Source organism: Lepus europaeus, chromosome 13 (genome assembly GCF_033115175.1).
Source record: "Lepus europaeus isolate LE1 chromosome 13, mLepTim1.pri, whole genome shotgun sequence".
In the NCBI taxonomy this organism is placed as follows: Eukaryota; Metazoa; Chordata; class Mammalia; order Lagomorpha; family Leporidae; genus Lepus; species Lepus europaeus.
Window position 1 is genome coordinate 23696587 of NC_084839.1, and position 19288 is coordinate 23715874.

General features: G+C 56.3%; 1 protein-coding gene across 1 annotated transcript in view; it reads left to right on the top strand.

Moving 5' to 3' along the window:
* Nucleotides 1-19288, top strand: part of DPYSL5 (dihydropyrimidinase like 5) — a 44764-nt gene that overhangs the window by 14394 nt on the left and 11082 nt on the right. The window contains exons 2-6 of the mRNA XM_062210163.1: nucleotides 12381-12539; nucleotides 13693-13872; nucleotides 14621-14689; nucleotides 16809-16853; nucleotides 18437-18512. Of these exons, the coding sequence (XP_062066147.1) occupies nucleotides 12381-12539; nucleotides 13693-13872; nucleotides 14621-14689; nucleotides 16809-16853; nucleotides 18437-18512 (529 nt within the window). The remainder of the gene's footprint in view (nucleotides 1-12380; nucleotides 12540-13692; nucleotides 13873-14620; nucleotides 14690-16808; nucleotides 16854-18436; nucleotides 18513-19288) is intronic.

Consider the following 19288-nt stretch of genomic DNA (forward strand, 5'->3'; position numbering starts at 1 on the left):
TCTGGACTCTTTTCTGTTTGTTCTTTTGATCTATTTGTCAATCTCTACATCTGTACTTTGCTCTCCTGATGGTTGTAGTTTCCCAGTAAGTTAGGAAGCGGCAGTACAAGACCTCCAGCCTCACTGTTCTTTTTCATAGTTATTTTGGTTATCTTATGTCCTTGGAGGCAAACGTCATTAGGACAGGACAGACATAGGGAGCTGTGCACCCAGGGTGTTAACCAAGTGCTGGATACACATTCCCTGTCCTTGGAGTGGCCCCTTCCTATTAGCTAAGGGTTAGAATTTTCTGTAAAACTCTCTCCAGTTATTTAAAGGAAAAATATCTATGACATATTGTAAGTACTGACATAGGGGTCTGTGGATAAAGTCCATTCTGCTCACTCGCTGCCTTGCATTTATTTTTTTAACACTGTATTTGTTTTTTTGAGAGGCAGAGTTACAGACAGAGGGAGAGACAGAGAGAGGTCTTCTATCCACTGGTTCACTCCCCAAATGGCTGCAATGGCCGAAGCTGGGCCAATCTGAAGCCGGGAGCCAGAAGCCCCGTCCCAGTCTCTTGTGGGTGCAGGGGCCCAAGCACTTAGGTCATCTCCCACTGCTTTCCTGGGCCATAAGCAGAGAGCTGGATCAGAAAAAGAGCAGCCAGGACATGAACCGGTGCCCGTATGGGATGCCAGGACCACAGGCAGAGGCTTAGCCCACTACGCCACAGGGCCAGCCCTGCACTTATTTTTAAAAATTTCATCTATTGAAAGGCAGAGTAACAGAAAAAGACAGAGGGACCCCCCCTCCACTGGCCCACCCCCTAAATGCCTACGACAGCCAGGACTGGCCTGGATGCAGGAGCTCCATCTGGGTCTCCCACGTGGCTGACAGGGGCCGGAGCATCTGAGCCATCCTCTCTGCCTTCCAGGACGCCTCAGCAGGACACTGGATCAGAAGCAGAGAAACTAGGACTCCTACCCGCACTCTGGTGCAGGATGCAGGCATTGCAAGGCCTAGCTTAACCCCATGCACCACAACGCCCACCCCTGCCTAACCTTGCAGTCAGCGGAGAATCGGGTGGGCTGGGAGTCCTGAGCAGACTAGACTGGGGTGAAACTTGGCCCGGAGTGAAATTCTAACCACTGAGCCTTCACCAGCCTCCCCTCTCCGCTGTCTCGGGCTCCCACGCTGTGGCCTGCGTTGTTCCCACCAGGTCAGACCTGCGGCTTCTCCCTTCCGGCTTCAGTGCCAGGACTCTCCTTTTGCACGTTCTAGCACATTCTAGGACTCAATGGCCCTCCGAGAGTGCTTTTCCTGCCATGGAAAACAGAGCATTCAGAATGGGGCTTGTTCTGCCACTGATGGCCCTCGGGTCCCAGATCTGGCAGGGGACAGACAGCACCTGGCTGTCTACAGACCCCACCCCCACTTCTTCCGACAGCGTGCACCTGTCTGAGCACACCTCCATCCGCCAGTGGGGAGTCACTTGTGATCTGGGAAGGGCCCTGGGGTCGCAGGCCAGGGTGTGTGCTGCCTGTGGCCCGGCAGCCTCCACTCCTCAGTACTGTGTTCCCAGGGAGGCCTCCGGGCAGCCGCCCTACCAGCTCCATGGCCTTGCCACGCTGGGCTGTGCCACGGGGATGCAGTCGTGGGTTCCGTGGCTTTGTCCCAGGTTGTGGATGAATCCCTCCTCTCGGCTCCTGGGGGCAGCCAGGGCTTTTAAGAAACATCCCTGTGGCCCGCTGGCCTGGACACTTCCCCACGGGGGGAGCAGAGGGGCCTTGCCAAGGAGGCCAGTGACAAAGGCCCCCGTGGCCTCCCAGAGCTGGCTGCGGTCCCCTCAGCCACATCGCTCTCTTGGAGGCTCAGCCCCCGTCTCCATGGCAACCACATGTCGGGAGACAGCCGGCGGGGGCTGTGGCTTTTGTACTAAGCACAATGAATTTAAATTGGATGCGAGGCAGTGAAGGTGGTGGCTCTGGACTAGAGGGGAGCCCCCAGCTCCTAGTTACATCACTTTGGTCCCTGGCTCTGGTCTCCCCAGCCAGGCCCACCGCTCCGTGTCCACACTGCACTGAGATCTGATTTCTCTTGGCTTCTCTCTGTGCTGTGACAGAGCTCCGGCCAGGGCAGCCTCCTGTGTCAGAAACCTGGGGCTCCTGGGGTCCAGTGGCCCCTGGCCCAGTCTTGGCTGTGCGATTTTTCTCTGAGCCTGGGTTGTCGCATGTGTAGAATGAGAAGAGCGACCCCTACCCTACAGAGTCTTTCTTTTTACAATTTTTCTGTTGGGGTAAAATATCCAAAACATAAAGCTTACCGTTCGCAAGTGTGCAGATCCCAGGGATTAAGGTGACGCCACCACTGTCCACCTGCACAACTTGGTCACCTTACCCAGCTGGAACTCATTACCCATTAAATACCAACTCCTCCACTGTCACAGCCGTGTTCTATTTCCTGTCCCTGTGAATTCGATTTCTGTTAGGTAACTCCTATAAGAGAAATCCTATGTCGTGAGGTCTTCAGAAAGTTAATGGAAAATGCATGATATCTTTTTTTTTTTTTAAGGTTTATTTGAGGGGCTGGCCCTGTGGCGTTTCAGGTAAAGCTGCTGCCTGCGATGCCAACATCCCATATGGGCACGGTTCAAGACCTGGCTCCTCTACTTCCAATCCGGCTCCCTGCTAATGTACCTGGGAAAGCAGCAGAAGATGGCCCGAGTGCTTGGGCTCCTGAACCCATGTGGGAGACCCAGAAAAAGCTTCTGGCTCCTGGCTTCTGTCTGGCCCAGGCCAGGCCATTGCAACCATTTGGGGAGTGAATCAGTGGGTGGAAGACGTCTCTCTCTCTCTCTCTCTCTCTCTCTCTCTCTGTAACTGTGCCTTTCAAATAAATTTTAAAAATATTTTTAAAATTTATTTGAAAGATACAGTGAGAAAGAGAGAGAGAGAAAGAACTTCCATCCACTCATTCACTCCCTAAATAACCACAATGGCCAGGTCTGGGCGGGGAGCTAGGTGGGAAGTGGAGCAGCCAGAACGCGAACCAGCACTCCTGTATGGAATGCCAGCCCCACATCTTCTTCCTTAAGATTTATTTGTGTATTTGAAAGAGTTATAAAAAGAGAGGGAGAGAATCTTCCATTTGCTGGTTCACTCCCCAGATGGCCACAATGGGCAGTGCTGGACCAAGCAGGAGCCAGGAGCTTCACCCAGGTCTCCCACATGAATGCAGGGACTCAAGCACTTGGGCCACCTTCCGCTGCTTTTCCCAGGCCATTAGCGAGGAGCTGGATCTGAAGTGGAGCAGCCGGGACTTGAACCAGTGCCCATACGGGATGCTGGTGTCTCAGGCAGCGGCTTTACCGGCTACGCCATAGCACCAGCCCCCAAATTTTAATTCCACTTTCCCATGAACCTTTTAAAGTACTCTTGCACAGTACTTGTTGTCCTTTGTGACCGGCTGCTTCACTTAACCTAACGGCTGTAAGGCGTGTGTCAGATGGCCCTCCTTGCAACAGCTGGGTAATATTCCATCTACGTGCATACCACACTTTGCTTAGCCTTTCCTCCAGCGGTGGGCACTTGGGCTGTTTCTGCCTCTTGGCTGTTAGGACTGCTCTGGACACAGGTCTGTGAAAATCTGTTCAAGGCCCCATTTTTAATTGCAAAGTCATTTTAAGGACCAAATAATAAGTGCTAGGAACATTGCACGTAGTCTGCCGTCACAAACACTCATTCTCTTCCTGAAAGTGACTTGAACGCAGGAGCTACTGCTACAGGGGACTGATGATGCTGAGGGTGAAGCCGCACTTCGCTGGCAGACAGCCCGCCCTCGCTGACCTTGCTGGCCTGCCACGTCAGAGCCAGCCCAGCTCATCCCAGGGTTTCCATGCACGTCTCGATCGTGGCAGCCTGCATCACGTCTCCCTTAAAAACCAGGCGTGCCTCTGTGTTTCTCCCCCTGACCGGCGCTCCCAGTGACTCATGGGTCCGTGGTCCATGGGTTAAGGCCACTCCCTGGGAGCGCCCCAGGCTGGGGACTTCTGCGCTTAGTTAGGGTACCAGCAGTGTCACACGTACTCTCAGTGTCACAGGAGAGTGAGGGGTGGGGGCGGGGAGAGTGCAGTGAAAACACCTGGGGCACAGCCCTGGCCGGCTTCAGACACAGGGGTGATGGCCGCGTGTGCCGGCCGACGAGGGACGCGCTTTGTCACCGTGGCCGGCTATGGGGCGCTCCGCACGCGGAGGGCCAGCGCCTCCAGCAGATGTGGCTGTCAAGAATCTCTCTGCATCTGGTTTCTTTCCTTTGTGTTTTGCAAAATTTTGTTACGTTTTTATCTTGTTTGAAAGCCAGAGGAAGGTGGGAGGAGAGAGAGCAGGGCGAGCTCTCCCAGCTGCCACTTTGCTCTGCAAATACCCAAAACAGCTGGGGATGGGTCAGGCCTAGGCCAGGAACCAGGAGCTCCATCCGGGTTTCCCACATGGGTGGCAGGGAAACTGGGTTCGAGCCATCACCTGCTGCCTCCCAGGGTGCACACTGCCAGGAAGCTGGACCCGAAGCAGAGCCTGGACTTGAACCCGGGGACTGATACAGGGCGCAGGCATCCAAGTATCCTCTTTTTTTATTTTATTTTTTTTGGACAGGCAGAGTGGATAGTAAGAGAGAGACAGAGAGAAAGGTCTTCCTTTTTGCTGCTGATCTGAAGCCAGGAGCCAGGTGCTTCTCCTGGTCTCCCATGTGGGTGCAGGGCCCAAGCACTTGGGCCATCCTCCACTGCCCTCCCGGGCCATAGCAGAGAGCTGGCCTGGAAGAGGGGCAACCGGGACAGAATCCGGCGCCCCAATGGGGACTAGAACCTGGTGTGCCGGCGCCGCAAGGCGGAGGATTAGCCTGTTAAGCCACGGCGCCGGCCCAAGTATCCTCTTAACTGGTTCACCAAATGCCCCCTGCCCCCGGGCAGAGGGGCTGGTTTCATCCCGAAGCTTCTGTCGGGCGCACCCCTTGTTGCTTGCACCCGTTCTGGGGTGAGAACCCGGATGTTGGAGGCTTCGCTCCCGTGCGGTCCTCTGCAGTGAACTTCCCAGTCCCTGGCTGTGCTCCTGCCCGCGGCCCTGGGCACGGCCAGCTCTGCTCTGTACCGGCGTTCGTGGCAAAAGGGAAGGCGGACACGGAGCCCCCACACGGCCTCCCAGGACCCGGCCACCCCACACAGCCATCTGCCTGCCTTGGGTGGGATGAGGCCAGCGGGAGGGGAAACGGGGATTCCCCCCGTGGAATCAGCAGTGGGCACTGCTGCTCGTAGCCGGGCTGCCCGTGGCATCTGCTTCCTGAGCCAGAGACCTCAGCATCACAGCAGCAACCCGGTTCTCCCGGGAGGGCCTGCGTCTTCACCTCCAGTGGTAGCCTGCCTCTTTGTAAAGATTGTGGGGGGCCCAGGAAGCTTCTGGGCTTTTGGACAAGGCTCGGCCTGGTCTCCATAAGCCCTTGCCCGCCCAAGCTTCCTCCTGCCTCTCGGCCAGTCCCCATCTTCCCGACCTGGCCTGCACCTTGACCATGCCCTGCTTCGGGCTGCCCCTCCAGTCCTATCCCACATGGTCTCCTCACTCTCCCTGCCTGGGAAATCTGCTCAGTCCGCCCACGCCTCTGTGCACCTGCTCTGGGGACCCCCAGAGCCCACTCTTAACACGTCCAGTGCTGGGACTCCGGACCCCTTGGTGATGCAGCCAGAACTCACATCCAGGTCTGCCAGGCTCCGAAGCTCAGGCTCCTTCCTCCTGCTCACCTCCGGCCTCCTCGCACCGTCAAAGAACTGATTGCATTTCTAGGAAACTGAGGCATGCAGTTGTCACTCTGAGCCAAGCCCAGACTGGCCTGGGGCCCCTCCCCCTCTGTGTCTGAACTGGACCTGCGCTGGCCCCAGAGTCCCAACCCCTCAAACCTCCCAGCCTGCTTCCTGGGCCCAGCGCCTTGCTCACAGGACTGGCCCCTTAAAACGCATGTTAGCTTCGGCCAAGCCCGCTCTGTGTCCTGTTGACGCCCAGTGTGTTTCCCGCAAGGCTTTGCTAATCCTCATTTCGCTCAGACCAGCGCTCTTGATCTCCCCACAGCCTTCCCTCTGGGATCTCTCGCTTTGCTAAGAAGTCTGGGACCAAGGGCCCCTGCACCCTCAGCTTGCCTTGTCACCTGATTGTCTCCCCCCTGAACCCCCAGGCTTGAATGTCCCCTGCACCAGTCCGACAGAGACGAACATCAGTTTCCCTGTCTGAGTAATGGGAATAAAAACGGCATCCACGTGGTGGGGCTGCTGCGAGAATTAAGCAGGCACACAGCAGGTGCTCAGTGGTGTTACTGGTGTTCAGTCTGTATCTCCAATAGAACGCCCCTTAATCAGCTCTATCTCAAAATCGCTAAAAACTCCTAAATATTGGTCTCCCCTCTCTGGATACTGTGAAGGGGCGAAGTTTGTGGAAAATGTTAGATTAAGAAAAAGCTATTTATTCATAGATTTAAATTTTTTTAACCAAAGTAAACTTAGAATTTAATTCCATTCCCCCCTGATCTTTCTGAGACACCCTTGTATTTTTTTTAGCAGCTCAAGCATAAAACCTTCCACGTTATTTATTTCTGCACCCTCAAAGGTGGAAAGAGGCTGCTTCTGTCGTCAGCACTTGCTTCTTCCAGGATGCTCCATTCGCAGACGCCGCTTCCACCGTGTCCCCACAGCCAGATCATCATCCCGACCCTGCTGTGAGCTCACGCGTCACGCCCTTGTGAGCTCCTGTCCTCTGCCCTCAGACCCGCTATTTGCACCTGGCTTACAGCCGAGGTTGACCAGAAGTCCATCCTAGCTCTGCTGCTCACCTTCCTTCCTAGGCCTCAGACCTGTCCGGGGATGGGGGTGCAGCCTTAGTACCTGTGTTCCTAATTCCCACCCTCCCTAAGCGTCCTCAATGCCGCCTCCTCCGTACTTAAGAGTTGGCAACCTTTGCTGACCCGATGGAATCCAGCTTAATCAAGGTCCACCCAGTTTGATCCCAATCAGGCCTCTGTTGGCCGTGGCCAGACAGATCCATGCTCTGTCCTCCAGCGGTGCCCCGTCTTTGCCACAGCACTTCCTACCCTAGAGTGTCCCAGCCTGGTCAGGCCATGCCCCCCGCCCCCGCCCTCGCCCTGTCCAGCTCGCTGCCTTCCTGTCCTAACAGGGCCTCTCCTTCCTCTGCTGTGCGTCACCATTGTGGAATACTGTCCTGTGCGGCCAGGTAGTGTCCGAGTATTCCGAAGTCGCCTCCCCTCGCCATGAGCTTTCCTTCTTGTCCTGTTTGCCACCTGGACTCCGTGCACAAAGAGAGGCTGGCATCTCCTCTCCTGGAGCTTCAGTGCCTTTAACAGGGCCACACAGTACACACGTTGGCCTGCCTGTGTATGGTGCTCATTGCTGACAATCATCCAACCTATGGGGCTCCGTCTGTGTGCAGGCATGAGCTGGGACCTTACGTGCTTTATCTCGTTGTATCCTCATGGTAACCCCTGAGGCACCAATTATCATCATCTCCATTGGTAAAAGTAGGTGACTTGCTCAGGGTCTTGCAACCAGGAAGTGGCGGGGTGGGGATTTGAACCTCCATCTGCCTGCCTCAGAGTCTGGCTCTCATCACTGTACTGTTTCATCTCCATGAATGGTGTTAATGTGCTTTGATGCAAGGCAGATCCGGCGTGGGGTAAAGTGTACTGTGGGTCGGCTGCTGCCTGTCCCCTGCGGAACACGCCAGCAGCGTGCAGGTGAGTTTCAGAGCCTGAGAGCAAGGGAAGGCCCGTGCCCAGGTGGTGCAGCCGGAAGGGAGGACCGGGGAGGAACAGAAGTGCAGGAGCCAACTGAACTCAGATGTGCAAGTTAGGGAAAACCAGTCGGCAGCAGGTGAGCTCACCAGGCCGCAGGGAGAGGCTTGCGAGCTGTGTGTAGCCAGAGGCACAGAGAGGGTGGCCCCTGGGAGTGGCTGTGCAGCCCTGCCGGGCCCCAGAAGAAGCTGTTTACTTCCAAGAGATGAGGCATTTGATGCATGGTGAATGGGAGAGCCGATGAGACTGAAGCGATGGTGGTGTGTCCTTAGCCCCCAGTGGGACCTGGCCATGTTAGTTCCGGTGCAGCGCAGCACAAAGCTGAGCGTCTGGTCCTCTCCTCCGGGCCGGCACAGCTGAGGAGTTGAGGCAAGAATGACTGCATCATTTATGAGGCCCGTTTGCAAAAGAAAATGTGAGACTCTTGGTTTTAAAGCTAAGAATTTCCAGACAGTGACCACAGAACATTAAACCAAGCAGGGGGCCGTTCGAGAGTGGGCCCTTGTGCAGTTGTGCGGGTCACACGCCCGTGAGGCTCGCCTGATGAAATGTGGGAGCCCCCTCTTTTGGGTGGCCACTTGTGTCCCCATGCAAGGAAGGAAGTTGTCCCAAGCAAGAGAGAAGCTGCTGAGCTGGTCTTTGTCTTTGGTACTTGGGTAGAGTGTAAAAGATGGAACGTGAGCCGGCGCTGCGGCTCACTAGGCTAATCCTCCGCCTTGCGGCGCCGGCACACCGGGTTCTAGTCCCGGTCGGGGCGCCGGATTCTGTCCCGGTTGCCCCTCTTCCAGGCCAGCTCTCTGCTGTGGGCCCTGCTTGGGCCCTGCACCCCATGGGAGACCAGGAGAAGCACCTGGCTCCTGCCTTCGGATCAGCACGGTGCGCTGGCCACAGCACAGGCCGCAGCGGCCATTGGAGGGTGAACCAACAGCAAAAGGAAGACCTTTCTCTCTGTCTCTCTCTCTCACTGTCCACTCTGCCTGTCAAAAAAAAAAAAAATAGAAAAAAAAAAAGATGGAACATATACATATTTTTTATTTGAGAAGCAGAGAGAGAGCAAGAGAGAGAGAGAGAGAGAGAGCTGCCATCCACTGGTTCACTTCCCAGATGCCTGCGATGGCCAGGGCTGTCCTCGGGCTAAGCTCAGAGCTCAGAACGCAATGCAGGTCTCCCGCCAGCCTCCAGGGTCTGCGCTGGCTGGAGGCAGGAGCCAAAGCCAGTTGTGAATTCAGGTGCTATGCCTGCTTGGCAAAACCGTTAGCACCACTGGGAGGTAATTTTAACTGGAACATGCAAGCAAGCAGATCCGCGTGCACAAATGCTGGCTCTCCCAGCGGCACCCAGAGGCGCGGGAGCATCTGCACAGCTTTCCTGGTTTTCAAAGCCCAGCCAATCTACACGCTCACACACAGCTCTGAGCGGCTCAGACACGTCTAGAATTCTGCCTTTCCCACTCGGTGCAGCATAACCCTTTTCCGTCTCGGTCAGCCTCGTTCTGTGGACTTCTGTCAAAGCCGCGCAGCTTACCCAACCCGCCCCGGCTTTGGGTCTGAGCAACCGTGAACACCCGACAGTCGTCACACCCCCTTAAACGTAACCCTTCTGGGGCCTCGGGAGCCAGCGGGGGTCGCGTGCGGCGCTGGCTTCTGCAGGTCTGTCACATTTGTGCTGTCACACTCCTTTCATCCCGAGCGTCGGAGCAGCAAGTGTTGAAAAAGCCAGCTCCACGTGTATCCCACCTAAGAGGAGAAACCAGGGTGCATACGTGCAGCGTCTGCTCTGGGCTCCTGGGCCTGCAGCTGCTTGGGGGGAGGGGGTGTTTGCTGCTCCTGTGACGTTCTTGTGACCAGAGTAAGAATCATTCCAGCTTAGAGATGCTGCCCCAGCCGTTCCTCCCAGGGAGGTGGGGCATGGAGGGGCCCCGTGATTACCATGAGCAAGTGGTGATGACCACTGCGCCTGACCCCTGCCAGAATTCTTTTTGGTTCCTGTCCCTAGACCCAGGCAGGAGGTGTCTGTGGCCTGCTCTCTGGACCCCACGGCACCCTGCTGCCTCCCGTGGGGCCGATCCTTCGACCACCCTGGGTCCCTAGAGTTCCTTGGCAACTGGCCCAGAGCAGGGCCTACGCAAACAAGCCCAGATCTTTTTTTTTTTTTTTTTTTTTTTGACAGGCAGAGTGGACAGTGAGAGAGAGAGACAGAGAGAAAGGTCTTCCTTTTTGCCGTTGGTTCACCCTCCAATGGCCGCCGCGGTAGCGCACCACGCTGATCCAATGGCAGGAGTCAGGTGCTTCTCCTGGTCCCCCATGTAGGTGCAGGGCCCAAGCACTTGGGCCATCCTCCACTGCACTCCCGGGCCACAGCAGAGAGCTGGCCTGGAAGAGGGGCAACCGGGACAGAATCCGGCGCCCCAGTGGGGACTAGAACCCAGTGTGCCGGCGCCGCAAGGCGGAGGATTAGCCTGTTAAGCCACAGCGCCGGCCAAGCCCAGATCTTTTGTGCTGGGGGACCACACCACCAGGCCGTGCACACGGCCCCCCAGGCAGCGTTCTGCAGAGGGTGGGCGGAGCACAGACCTGCAGGCTGCAGGATAAAGGCAGGGTGCAGGCAGGGGCTGGCGCGGGACCGTGAGGAGCCCCAGCATTCTAAAATCAAGCCTGGCCCTCTTCTTGGTCATTACGAAGATGGATTTGTCCGAGGCGAAGGACAGAATATATTCCATGTGATTTCGTTGGCTTGCTCTGTAACTCTTAAATACTTAGAGGTTTGCCCGTTAGCTTGTTTCTGCTCCTACCCTGGATCCTACAACACCAGGCAGTCCCGGCTCCTCTGTCGCCTGTGCTATTTGTTTGCAGGTTCCCCATCTTCTTCCTGAGACTGCAGATGTGCGGGGGGGATGCAAAGGAAAATGATCTAGAACCACAGAAAAATAAAGCAACCGAGTGTGTAAAATCCCAATATGCCAGACACCCCCGGGTACACGTGCACAAGCCAGAAATGCATTTCAGGATAAAAGCGAGTACAACCACCTGCTAGGAGAATGCGTCAGCCTGGCACCCTCTAGCAGAATCAGAAATAGGAGCCAGCGAGTAAAGCTACAATCTGCCCGGCGCGCTCCCCTTCCCTCTGTCTCTCGACCGCCTCCAGCCCGCTTCCCACAGTTGTATCCCAGAGCTACCTCCCTCTGTTGGTTGCTTTAAGCTTTGCAAGAAATCAGACCTCAGTTTCTCGGGGAATATGCTCGCTGGGTGGAAAAGTCAAGATTACCGGCTTTTTCGATGTAAGCACCGTTAGGCTATGTCCAGTGCCTGTGTTTGGGCAGTGCTAATATTGGGAGTCACCTATGAAATAAAAAGTCAAGATGGGGATCTTTAATCCAGATTTAATCATTACTCTCATATTGTTACTATACAACTTACAGTTGCAAGAGAGACTTTTTAATGATTTCTTTGTAACAGAATAATATCTGGTAGAGATTGCTATGGGATCATTTTTCAATAATAAATCACACATGAATCTAATAAATTACTCTGTCTCAAACAAGATGGAAGTGAAAATGTGCTTGAAAAAGTTTTTGGCAAAGAACTTGATATTGAATATGCATACAAAAAATCTGAATAAAATTGCTCCATGGGGCCTGTGCTATGGCGTAGCAGATAAAGCAGCCTCCTGCAGTGCCAGCATCCCATATGGGTGCTGGTTCAAGACCTGGCTGCTCCATTTCCAATCCAGCTCTCTACTATGGCTAGGAAAGCAGTATAGGATGGCCCAAGTGCTTGGGCCCCTGCACCCGCATGGGAGACCCGGAAGAAGCTCCTGGCTCCTGGCTTCAGATCAGCACAGCTCCGGCCGTTGCGGCCAATTGGGGAGTGAACCAGTGGATGGAAGACCTCTCGCTCTCTCTCTGCCTCTGCCTCTCTTTAACTCTGCCTTTCAAATAAATAAATGTCCTTAAAAATTACTCCATATATTTGAGACAATAAAATAATATATCCAATTTAATATTGTAGGCATTATGGTTAACTGTGTATAGCTAAGACATTTGATTATGCCATCCATATCATTATTTTCTTTTTTAAAAAGATTTATTTATTTGAAAGGCAGAGTTAGAGAGAGAGAGAGAGATCTTCCATCCTCTGGTTCACTCCCCAGATGGCCACACCTGCCAGGGCTGGACCAGGCCAAGCCGAGTCCAGAACTTATATCCTGTTATTTCCACACTATGTATAGACATTTGATGATGTCATCAATATACATAAGATGACTGAAAGTCGTTTGCAGGGAGGGCTTCCCATTGAGAAAAGAGGGACTGGCTTAGGCGTGGTAACAAATGGAGGTTTTTCCAAAGCTGAGACCCAAGAAGAGAAAGAGGTTTGTGTGGGGGACCCCACCATTACGGTGCCCCCCCATCCAGCCCAGCACGGCTTCCCAGACATGGCCGGGTTTGTCCTCCCAGCCTCTCGCGAGGTGGCCTCTGCCTGTCTCTGTGTGTCATCATGTCGGCGACTTCAGTGGCTGCAGGCAGAGCTGTGACCAATGCCTCTTCTCCCCTCCTGCAGGCGGCGCTCGTGGGAGGCACCACCATGGTCATGGGCCACGTCCTGCCTGACAAGGACACCTCCCTTGTGGATGCCTATGAGAAGTGCCGGGCCCTGGCCGACCCCAAGGTCTGCTGCGACTACGCCCTCCACGTGGGGATCACCTGGTGGGCGCCCAAGGTAACAGCCGGCGGGATCCACGAGGAGGCCCCAGTGGCCTTGAAGACAGAGGGGCCTTTGGGCTGAGCCAGCGGGAGTCTCCGGCTCTCCATCACCAGCCTGACTCCCCCAAATGCCAAAGGATGAAACATTTAGGATTCCAGAGGGGTCTGTCTTGCTTAACTTAGAGAGCCCGTTCTGCAGGCACCACGCCAAACGGAGACAGAGGCCAGTTCTGCAGCCCGCTGGCTCCTTGCTCTGACCACAAGCTCTTAGGGACTCCCAATGGTCACACCAGGTTCCACCAGCACCCAGTGGGGAGCACTCCCCCTAGTGGCCGAGCAGGGCTCAGGCACTGCTCAGGGTCAGATCACCTTTGCACTGGGAGTCGACCGTGCTGAGCCACAGCACCACCCCCTTTAAATTCTGTATAGTAATTCTTTTTCTGGTTGCAGATTTTAAAAACAGACAAGAAAAGAAGCTGAAACCCCAACAACCCCCATTGGGTTTGCTTCTTTGTTCCCAGCCTGTTCCACCCTTGCCTTTTCCATAGTGACTGTGGCTTAGATGTGAGCTCCACCTGGCTCAGGGTCCTCCATGACCATCCAGGCCCTGGCCACCCACGGCTGTCAGCCAATGACCCTCAAGTTGCTTTCCCCTGTAGACTGGCGGTCCTTCCGTTTCCCCCTAACATAAACAACTTTGGGGTGCATCCCACTGTGTGCAAATACACTATGCATGCTTGTGCTGTCTTCCTGGATTCACTTTTCCCTGGGTCCCTGCGTTCTTGGCATTGATGTCTTTGTGGCATTCTGCTTCTGTTATGGGGGCTGGGAGAAAGGCCAGTGGGAAGAAAAGTCGCTCTTCCTGCATTTACCTAGAAGGTTGGTTTGGAGGTAGAAACACAGGACGAGGGTGTATAACAGGTGAAGCATGGCCGTCACTTTGCGAGAGTTCCTACGACTGCGTCGTGCCTGGCCGTTGTCAGTGATCTGCGTACATTTGCTTGAAGCAACTGCAGGAGTGGGAACAGGGGAGACACCGTGAGGGGTGGGTGGGCCTAGACCGAGCCGGGTGGGCCCCACGGCTCCTCCGTGCGGGCCCATGCTGCCTGCCTGTCAGCCTCTGGAACGTCCGACCTCACGTGGTGTCGCCTTTGCCTCCCGCGCTCCAGGTGAAAGCAGAAATGGAGACCCTGGTGAGAGAGAAGGGCGTCAACTCCTTCCAGATGTTCATGACCTACAAGGACTTGTACATGCTCCGGGACAGCGAGCTGTACCAAGTGCTACACGCGTGCAAAGACATTGGGGCCATTGCCCGGGTCCACGCTGAAAACGGGGAACTGGTGGCCGAGGCAAGTCCCTGCGGTAGAGGGTGTCGGATGGGGGCACCAGTGGAGACGGTTCTCAGGGGCGTTCCTGGTCCTCTCCCCCTCCCCGGTCACTGATCTCACAGGGCTCAGTATCCAGTGCTAAAATGAAGTGTGAGATGTAAACACCCCTGGTGACAAGTCTCGGTCAGAAAATGCAGACTCTCCCACTGTCCTGAAAAAGCAAGGTCTCTTTCAAGCACAAACACTTTCTCGGGTTTCCGAAGATGGTGCCCGGTGTGATATTTAAATTCCACTACGGCCGCAGAATTTGCAGTAGTTCTTAGCAGTCTTTCTAATGTGTTTTGACACACAGAATAAATATCAGGATCAGCGTGTCATGTCCGGTAGCTGTGCAGAAGAGCTGAGAAGTCACAGGGATCCATGCACTGGTCCCAAGAGAGCTGAACCTTTTATGCACCTAGGTCTTGGGGGCTGGTCTGGCAGCCGCTAGGAGCTACAGATTTGTCCACATTTCCCGACTCTGAGGCCAATACAGAGTGCTTGCCTTTGGCGTCCCAGATCTGGTGGCTGATCACTGAGCTGCGTTTTAAGAGAAGATATGTTCGGTCACATAGAAGAATCGGGAGACCCTCAGTGCCTGGGGCGTCCCGTGTTTATTCTGTGCTCCGCAGGAGCCGAGCCTTGCAGAAGTGAGGAGGTGGCTGAAGCGGGCTCGGTAGCTGCTCTTCTCTGCACTTCTCTCAGTTCTCTTTCTCGTGCTGTTACTCAGGGTGCTAAGGAGGCCCTGGATCTGGGGATCACAGGCCCAGAAGGAATCGAGATCAGCCGTCCGGAGGAGGTAAGAAAGGCCCTGTATCCCTTACCAACTTCTGTCTCCAGATTTTTTTTAAAAGATTTATTTATTTTATTTGAAAGAGAGTTACGAGAGAGAGAAAGAGAGAGAGAGAGAGATCGTCCATCTGCTAGTTCACTCCCCAAATGGCTGTGATGGCTGGAGCTGGGCCAGTCCGAAGCCAAGAACCAAGAGCTGCTTCTGGGTTTCCCACGTGGGTGCAGGGGCCCAAGCACTTGGGCCATCCTCCACTGCTTTTCCAGGTGCATTAGCGGGGAGCTGGGTCAGAAGTGGAGCAGCCAGGACATGACTGGCGCCCATATGATGCCGGTGCTGCAGGCAGTAGCTTAACCCCTATGGTGCAGGGCTGGCCCTTGTCATGCAAATTTAGACACTTTTAGAAGAGATATCCAGGATGTAAGCTTCCTCCATGCCGAGGACAACTTGACCTTGAGCTTGCTTGAAAGAGACAGCAAGGGGGAACCATACCGGCTCCACTTGATTCTTTTTTTTTTTTTTTTTTTACAGGCAGAGTTAGACAGAGAGAGAGAGACAGACAGAGAGAAAGGTCTTCCTTCCTTTGGTTCACCCCCCAATGGCCGCTATGGCTGGCGCGCTGCGCCGATCCGAAGCCAGGAGCCAGGTGCTTCTCCTGGTCTCCCATGCGGGTGCAGGAGCCCAAACACTTGGGCCATCCTCCACTGCCTTCCCGGGCCATAGCAGAGAGCTGGCCTGGAAGAGGGGCAACCGGGACAGAATCAGCGCCCCAACCGGGGCTAGAACCTGGAGTGCCAGCACCGCAGGCAGAGGATTAACCTAGTGAGCCGGCTGGCTCCACTTGATTCTGATTTCAAAGATCTGGGGGAGACAAGATCAGCAACCAGCGATTGCTTAGCCCAAAACCCAGCTGGAAGACAAAAGACAGAGAATGGGCCTTCGGATACCAGAACCCATCCCCAGCTCTGAGCCAGGGACTCAGCACTCTGGGGTGAGGTCTCTCTGGGCACCTGCGGAATACTTCGGACCCTTCCCACCGAGACAAGAGGCCGCATCCATGCCCCTGCTCTGGCCCCCTCGAAGTCTTAAATGCAGAGCGGTGGCTGGATGCCCCTGAGGGTGGCAGGGGCCGCCTCGAGGGGCCAGGGGCCGGGGCCCGGGTGTGTGGTACAAGTCTCACGGCGGCACCGTCACCTGCCTCCTGCCAGGGTTCTGCCCTGTCTTTCAGAGAGCCTTTGACCACAGGTCCTGCTGGGGCCCTCAGAATTGGTCGAGAAAGACACGGTGGATTCAACGCCACAAACCCACGAGGGTGTCCCCGGGCGAACAGGGCCAAGCTGGGCTGGAGTGGACGCAGGACACGGTCTCCTTTTGAAGTCACATGAGGGAGAGGGCGTGGTTTGTCCCTCACAGTCCCGGCCGCACGTGTTGGTGAAGTGCAAGGTTTTTTGTCTGTGGCAGGCCAGGTTTTGCTCTCCAGGGGGCAGTGGGCAATGCTGAGATAGTTTGGGTTGTTCCAGTGCTGGGGGGGGGGGGGGGCGGCCTACTGGCAGGTGCAGGGCTGAGGCCAGGGATGCTGCCCGACATCCTGCATTGCACAGACAGCTGCTCCCACGGGGAGCTACCGGAGCCCCTCCCACCCAGAGCTAGCCAAGCCTCCACCCCCCAGCTATCCAAGTCCCTCGGCCCACCAGGAGCTACCTGAGCCTGCACCCCACCCCAGGATCTCTCAGGCTAACAGGGTCAGAAGTGCCAGGTGCAGAGGGAGCCTGCTCCAAGCTGAATTCAGTCATTATTACTCCTGTACTGCATTGCCGGGGAGGCTGCAGAGAGAATGTTCCAGAAAACAGGGAAAGACGTGGCTCAGGTTTTCATCAGCTTAATTTCGTTGCCTTTTGCTGAGCTCTGACAGCGTCCCGTGAGGCTGTCCCAGTGTTCTGAGTCCTAGGATTCTCCCTCCGTGGGAGCCACAGAGGGTGAAGCTTGGTGATCCTGCGTAGCCCTTGCCCCCGAGGCAGCCCCCGTGGGCCCAGAGGGCTCCTCCTGCTCTTGTCGGACGTCCCTCGGCCGGGGTGGGCTGGCCGGGAGCGGATGGTGACACTTGGTTTCTCCCTATCTATGTTGACAGCTGGAAGCGGAAGCTGCTCACCGTGTCATCACCATCGCCAACAGGGTAAGTGGCCCGATCTCCACAGCGGGATCCAAAACCAGCCTCGCGGTGCACCCTCCCGCGTTGGGGGCCCCTCCGCACCTGGCTCCCGGGACCCCGGCCCGGACGGCTGGGCCAGTGCCGCCGACCCCCAGCTCTCCGGCCCGCCAGGCTGAGCTTGCTGAAACCTCAGCTCATTGCTCAGGTGCAGATGGCTCCCGAGGGGCGCAGGAAAGGTGTGGGGGTGCCACAGAGCCTCCCCCAGCTGGAAGCTTTCAGAGACGTAGGTAGAGTTTTGTCTCCCATAACCATCACTGCAAACTATGCCTCCAGGCCACTGTTCTCACACTTTATCCGGGGTGTGGTTCAGGGGGATGCGATGTTGATGGGAGGAGTGGGGGAGAGACGCGGCTCCAGGATTCTAGCTTTGGCCTGTGCCAAATATAACCCTGGCATCACAGAGCACTGGGACAGAGCATCGGTAGCTTTCCACCGTGCCGAGGGCGGGGAAGCGTGTTATAAGCGTGGAGCCCTTACACAGGTAGTTTCTCCTAGGCCACCCCTAAAGGGTTCCGTTCTCACATCCTCTGAGCGAGATTGCTGGTTTCCCTAGTGTGGTCCCCAGACCAGCAGCCTCAGCCTCACTTGTGGAAAGAGGAACTTTGAAACGCAAATTCCCAGGCTGCAGGCCGACTGAGACAGAAGCCGGAGTGGGAAGCCCAGCGGTCTGGGTCGGGATCATCGACGCCGTGACCTCAGTGGGCTCTCCCTGGGATCCTCCCCGCTGAGACAGCCTGGGCTCCCCACGAGGATGCAGGCAGGAGGGAAGGTGCACGGAGAAGTTAGAGGGGGCGCAGAGAGGTGGCAGGTGCAGCGTCGCAGAATCAGAACGTCCGCTGTGCCAACCGTATCACCCTCAGGCCAGTTCCTCCTCCTCTGAAAATCAAGGAGTAAGGAGCAGGTTCCCGTTAGCTCGTGGGCAGCCGGCAGTGGCGGTGTGTGGTTGTCATGACAACAGTTATTTCATCCATTCTTTCCCGATGGAAACGTCACAGACAGTAAGGAAAGGCCTGGGCAGCTTTGGTTTTCGGCTCAAGCTTGGGCCCGGAGAAGTTAAGCCAGGGACCGTGTCACCCAGCTTTAGAGGAGGCAAAGTTAATCCTAGGACAATCCAGGTGTCGTCTGGCCGAGATACGGAGCGTAGGCCCCCGGCATGTTCTTCTCCAGGAGCAGCCTCGAGGTGGCAGACCTCGTAATTTTAGACATGGAAACTAATCCCCGCTGTCTCAGGCCATCACGGTTATGAACGGGAAAATTAACAGTGGTCGTGGTTGTCAGATGGGAGAGAACGTGAGGTGCAGGCAGTCTCGCCAGGGGGCTGCCTCGTGGGTGGGCTCCCCTGGCCCGCCTCGGGGCGGGGGGGGAGCTCTGGTGCTGGCTGCCACCGGCCGCCCTCACTTCATTCAGTCCTTGGCCTGCGCTTGCGCTCTGGCTGCCGGCCCTGTGTCCCCTGGGGCGGGAGCAGGATCAGTGTGGCCGGGTGACTGGGGTGCTTGCCAAGTGCATGGGCTGCTGCCCCCCCACTTCCCACTCTTCCTTGTGTTTAGACTCATTGTCCGATCTACCTGGTCAACGTGTCCAGCATCTCGGCTGGTGATGTTATCGCAGCTGCTAAGATGCAAGGTGAGTCCTTGGGCTTGGACGGACAGGGCTCGGCTACGAGGTGGGGTTCGAGCACGCCCAGGGCCAGCACCTGCCCCTCTCTCCTCAGCCCTGCCCTGCACTCACCTGGCTCAGTCCTCTGCAATCAGAGTGTTTTCCTCTGCACACCTGCATGTATAGCAGCTTTCGGGGACACTGCCACCACCGCCGGGCCTGGGAACATCTCTCTCGGGTTTCACTAGCGGTTGCCTTGGCATCCAACATAAACTCCTGGATGGGCTCCAGTGCACGTTTCAGGGGGAGTGGGGTAGTCTGGGAAGTCCGTGGGGACATGCCAGCCAGTGGGCCCAGCTTCTCTTACATCCCACTGGCCACTGGGGGGCGCTGGCGCTGCACCTGGGGCTGACACCTGCCGTCCCGCTGGCCGTGCTGTGGCTTAGTGCCGCAAAGTGGCAGTCACAGCCCTGGGCTGCAACTCAGAGGCAAGGGCATGGCAGCCCCCACTGGTCGCGCTCTAGACGGCAACCCCTCCACTCGACCCCCAGTAGAAGCCCCTGTGGGATCTCTCCTGGACTGCTGTGGCTCCTCTGCCCTGACCCCCCACCCCACCAGCACCCTGAACCCTGGCCCTGCTACAGATCCAGCCCCCCGCGACTGTCCTGAAGCTGCTACAGTGTCCGCTTGCCCAGGCTGCTCCTTGGTGTGGCCTTGGCAGCCCTGCTCGCTCCCACCCCGTTGTCCAGCCTCATGTCCCACGGCTCCCTGCACACACTGGTGCTTCAGCCCAGCCAGACTCC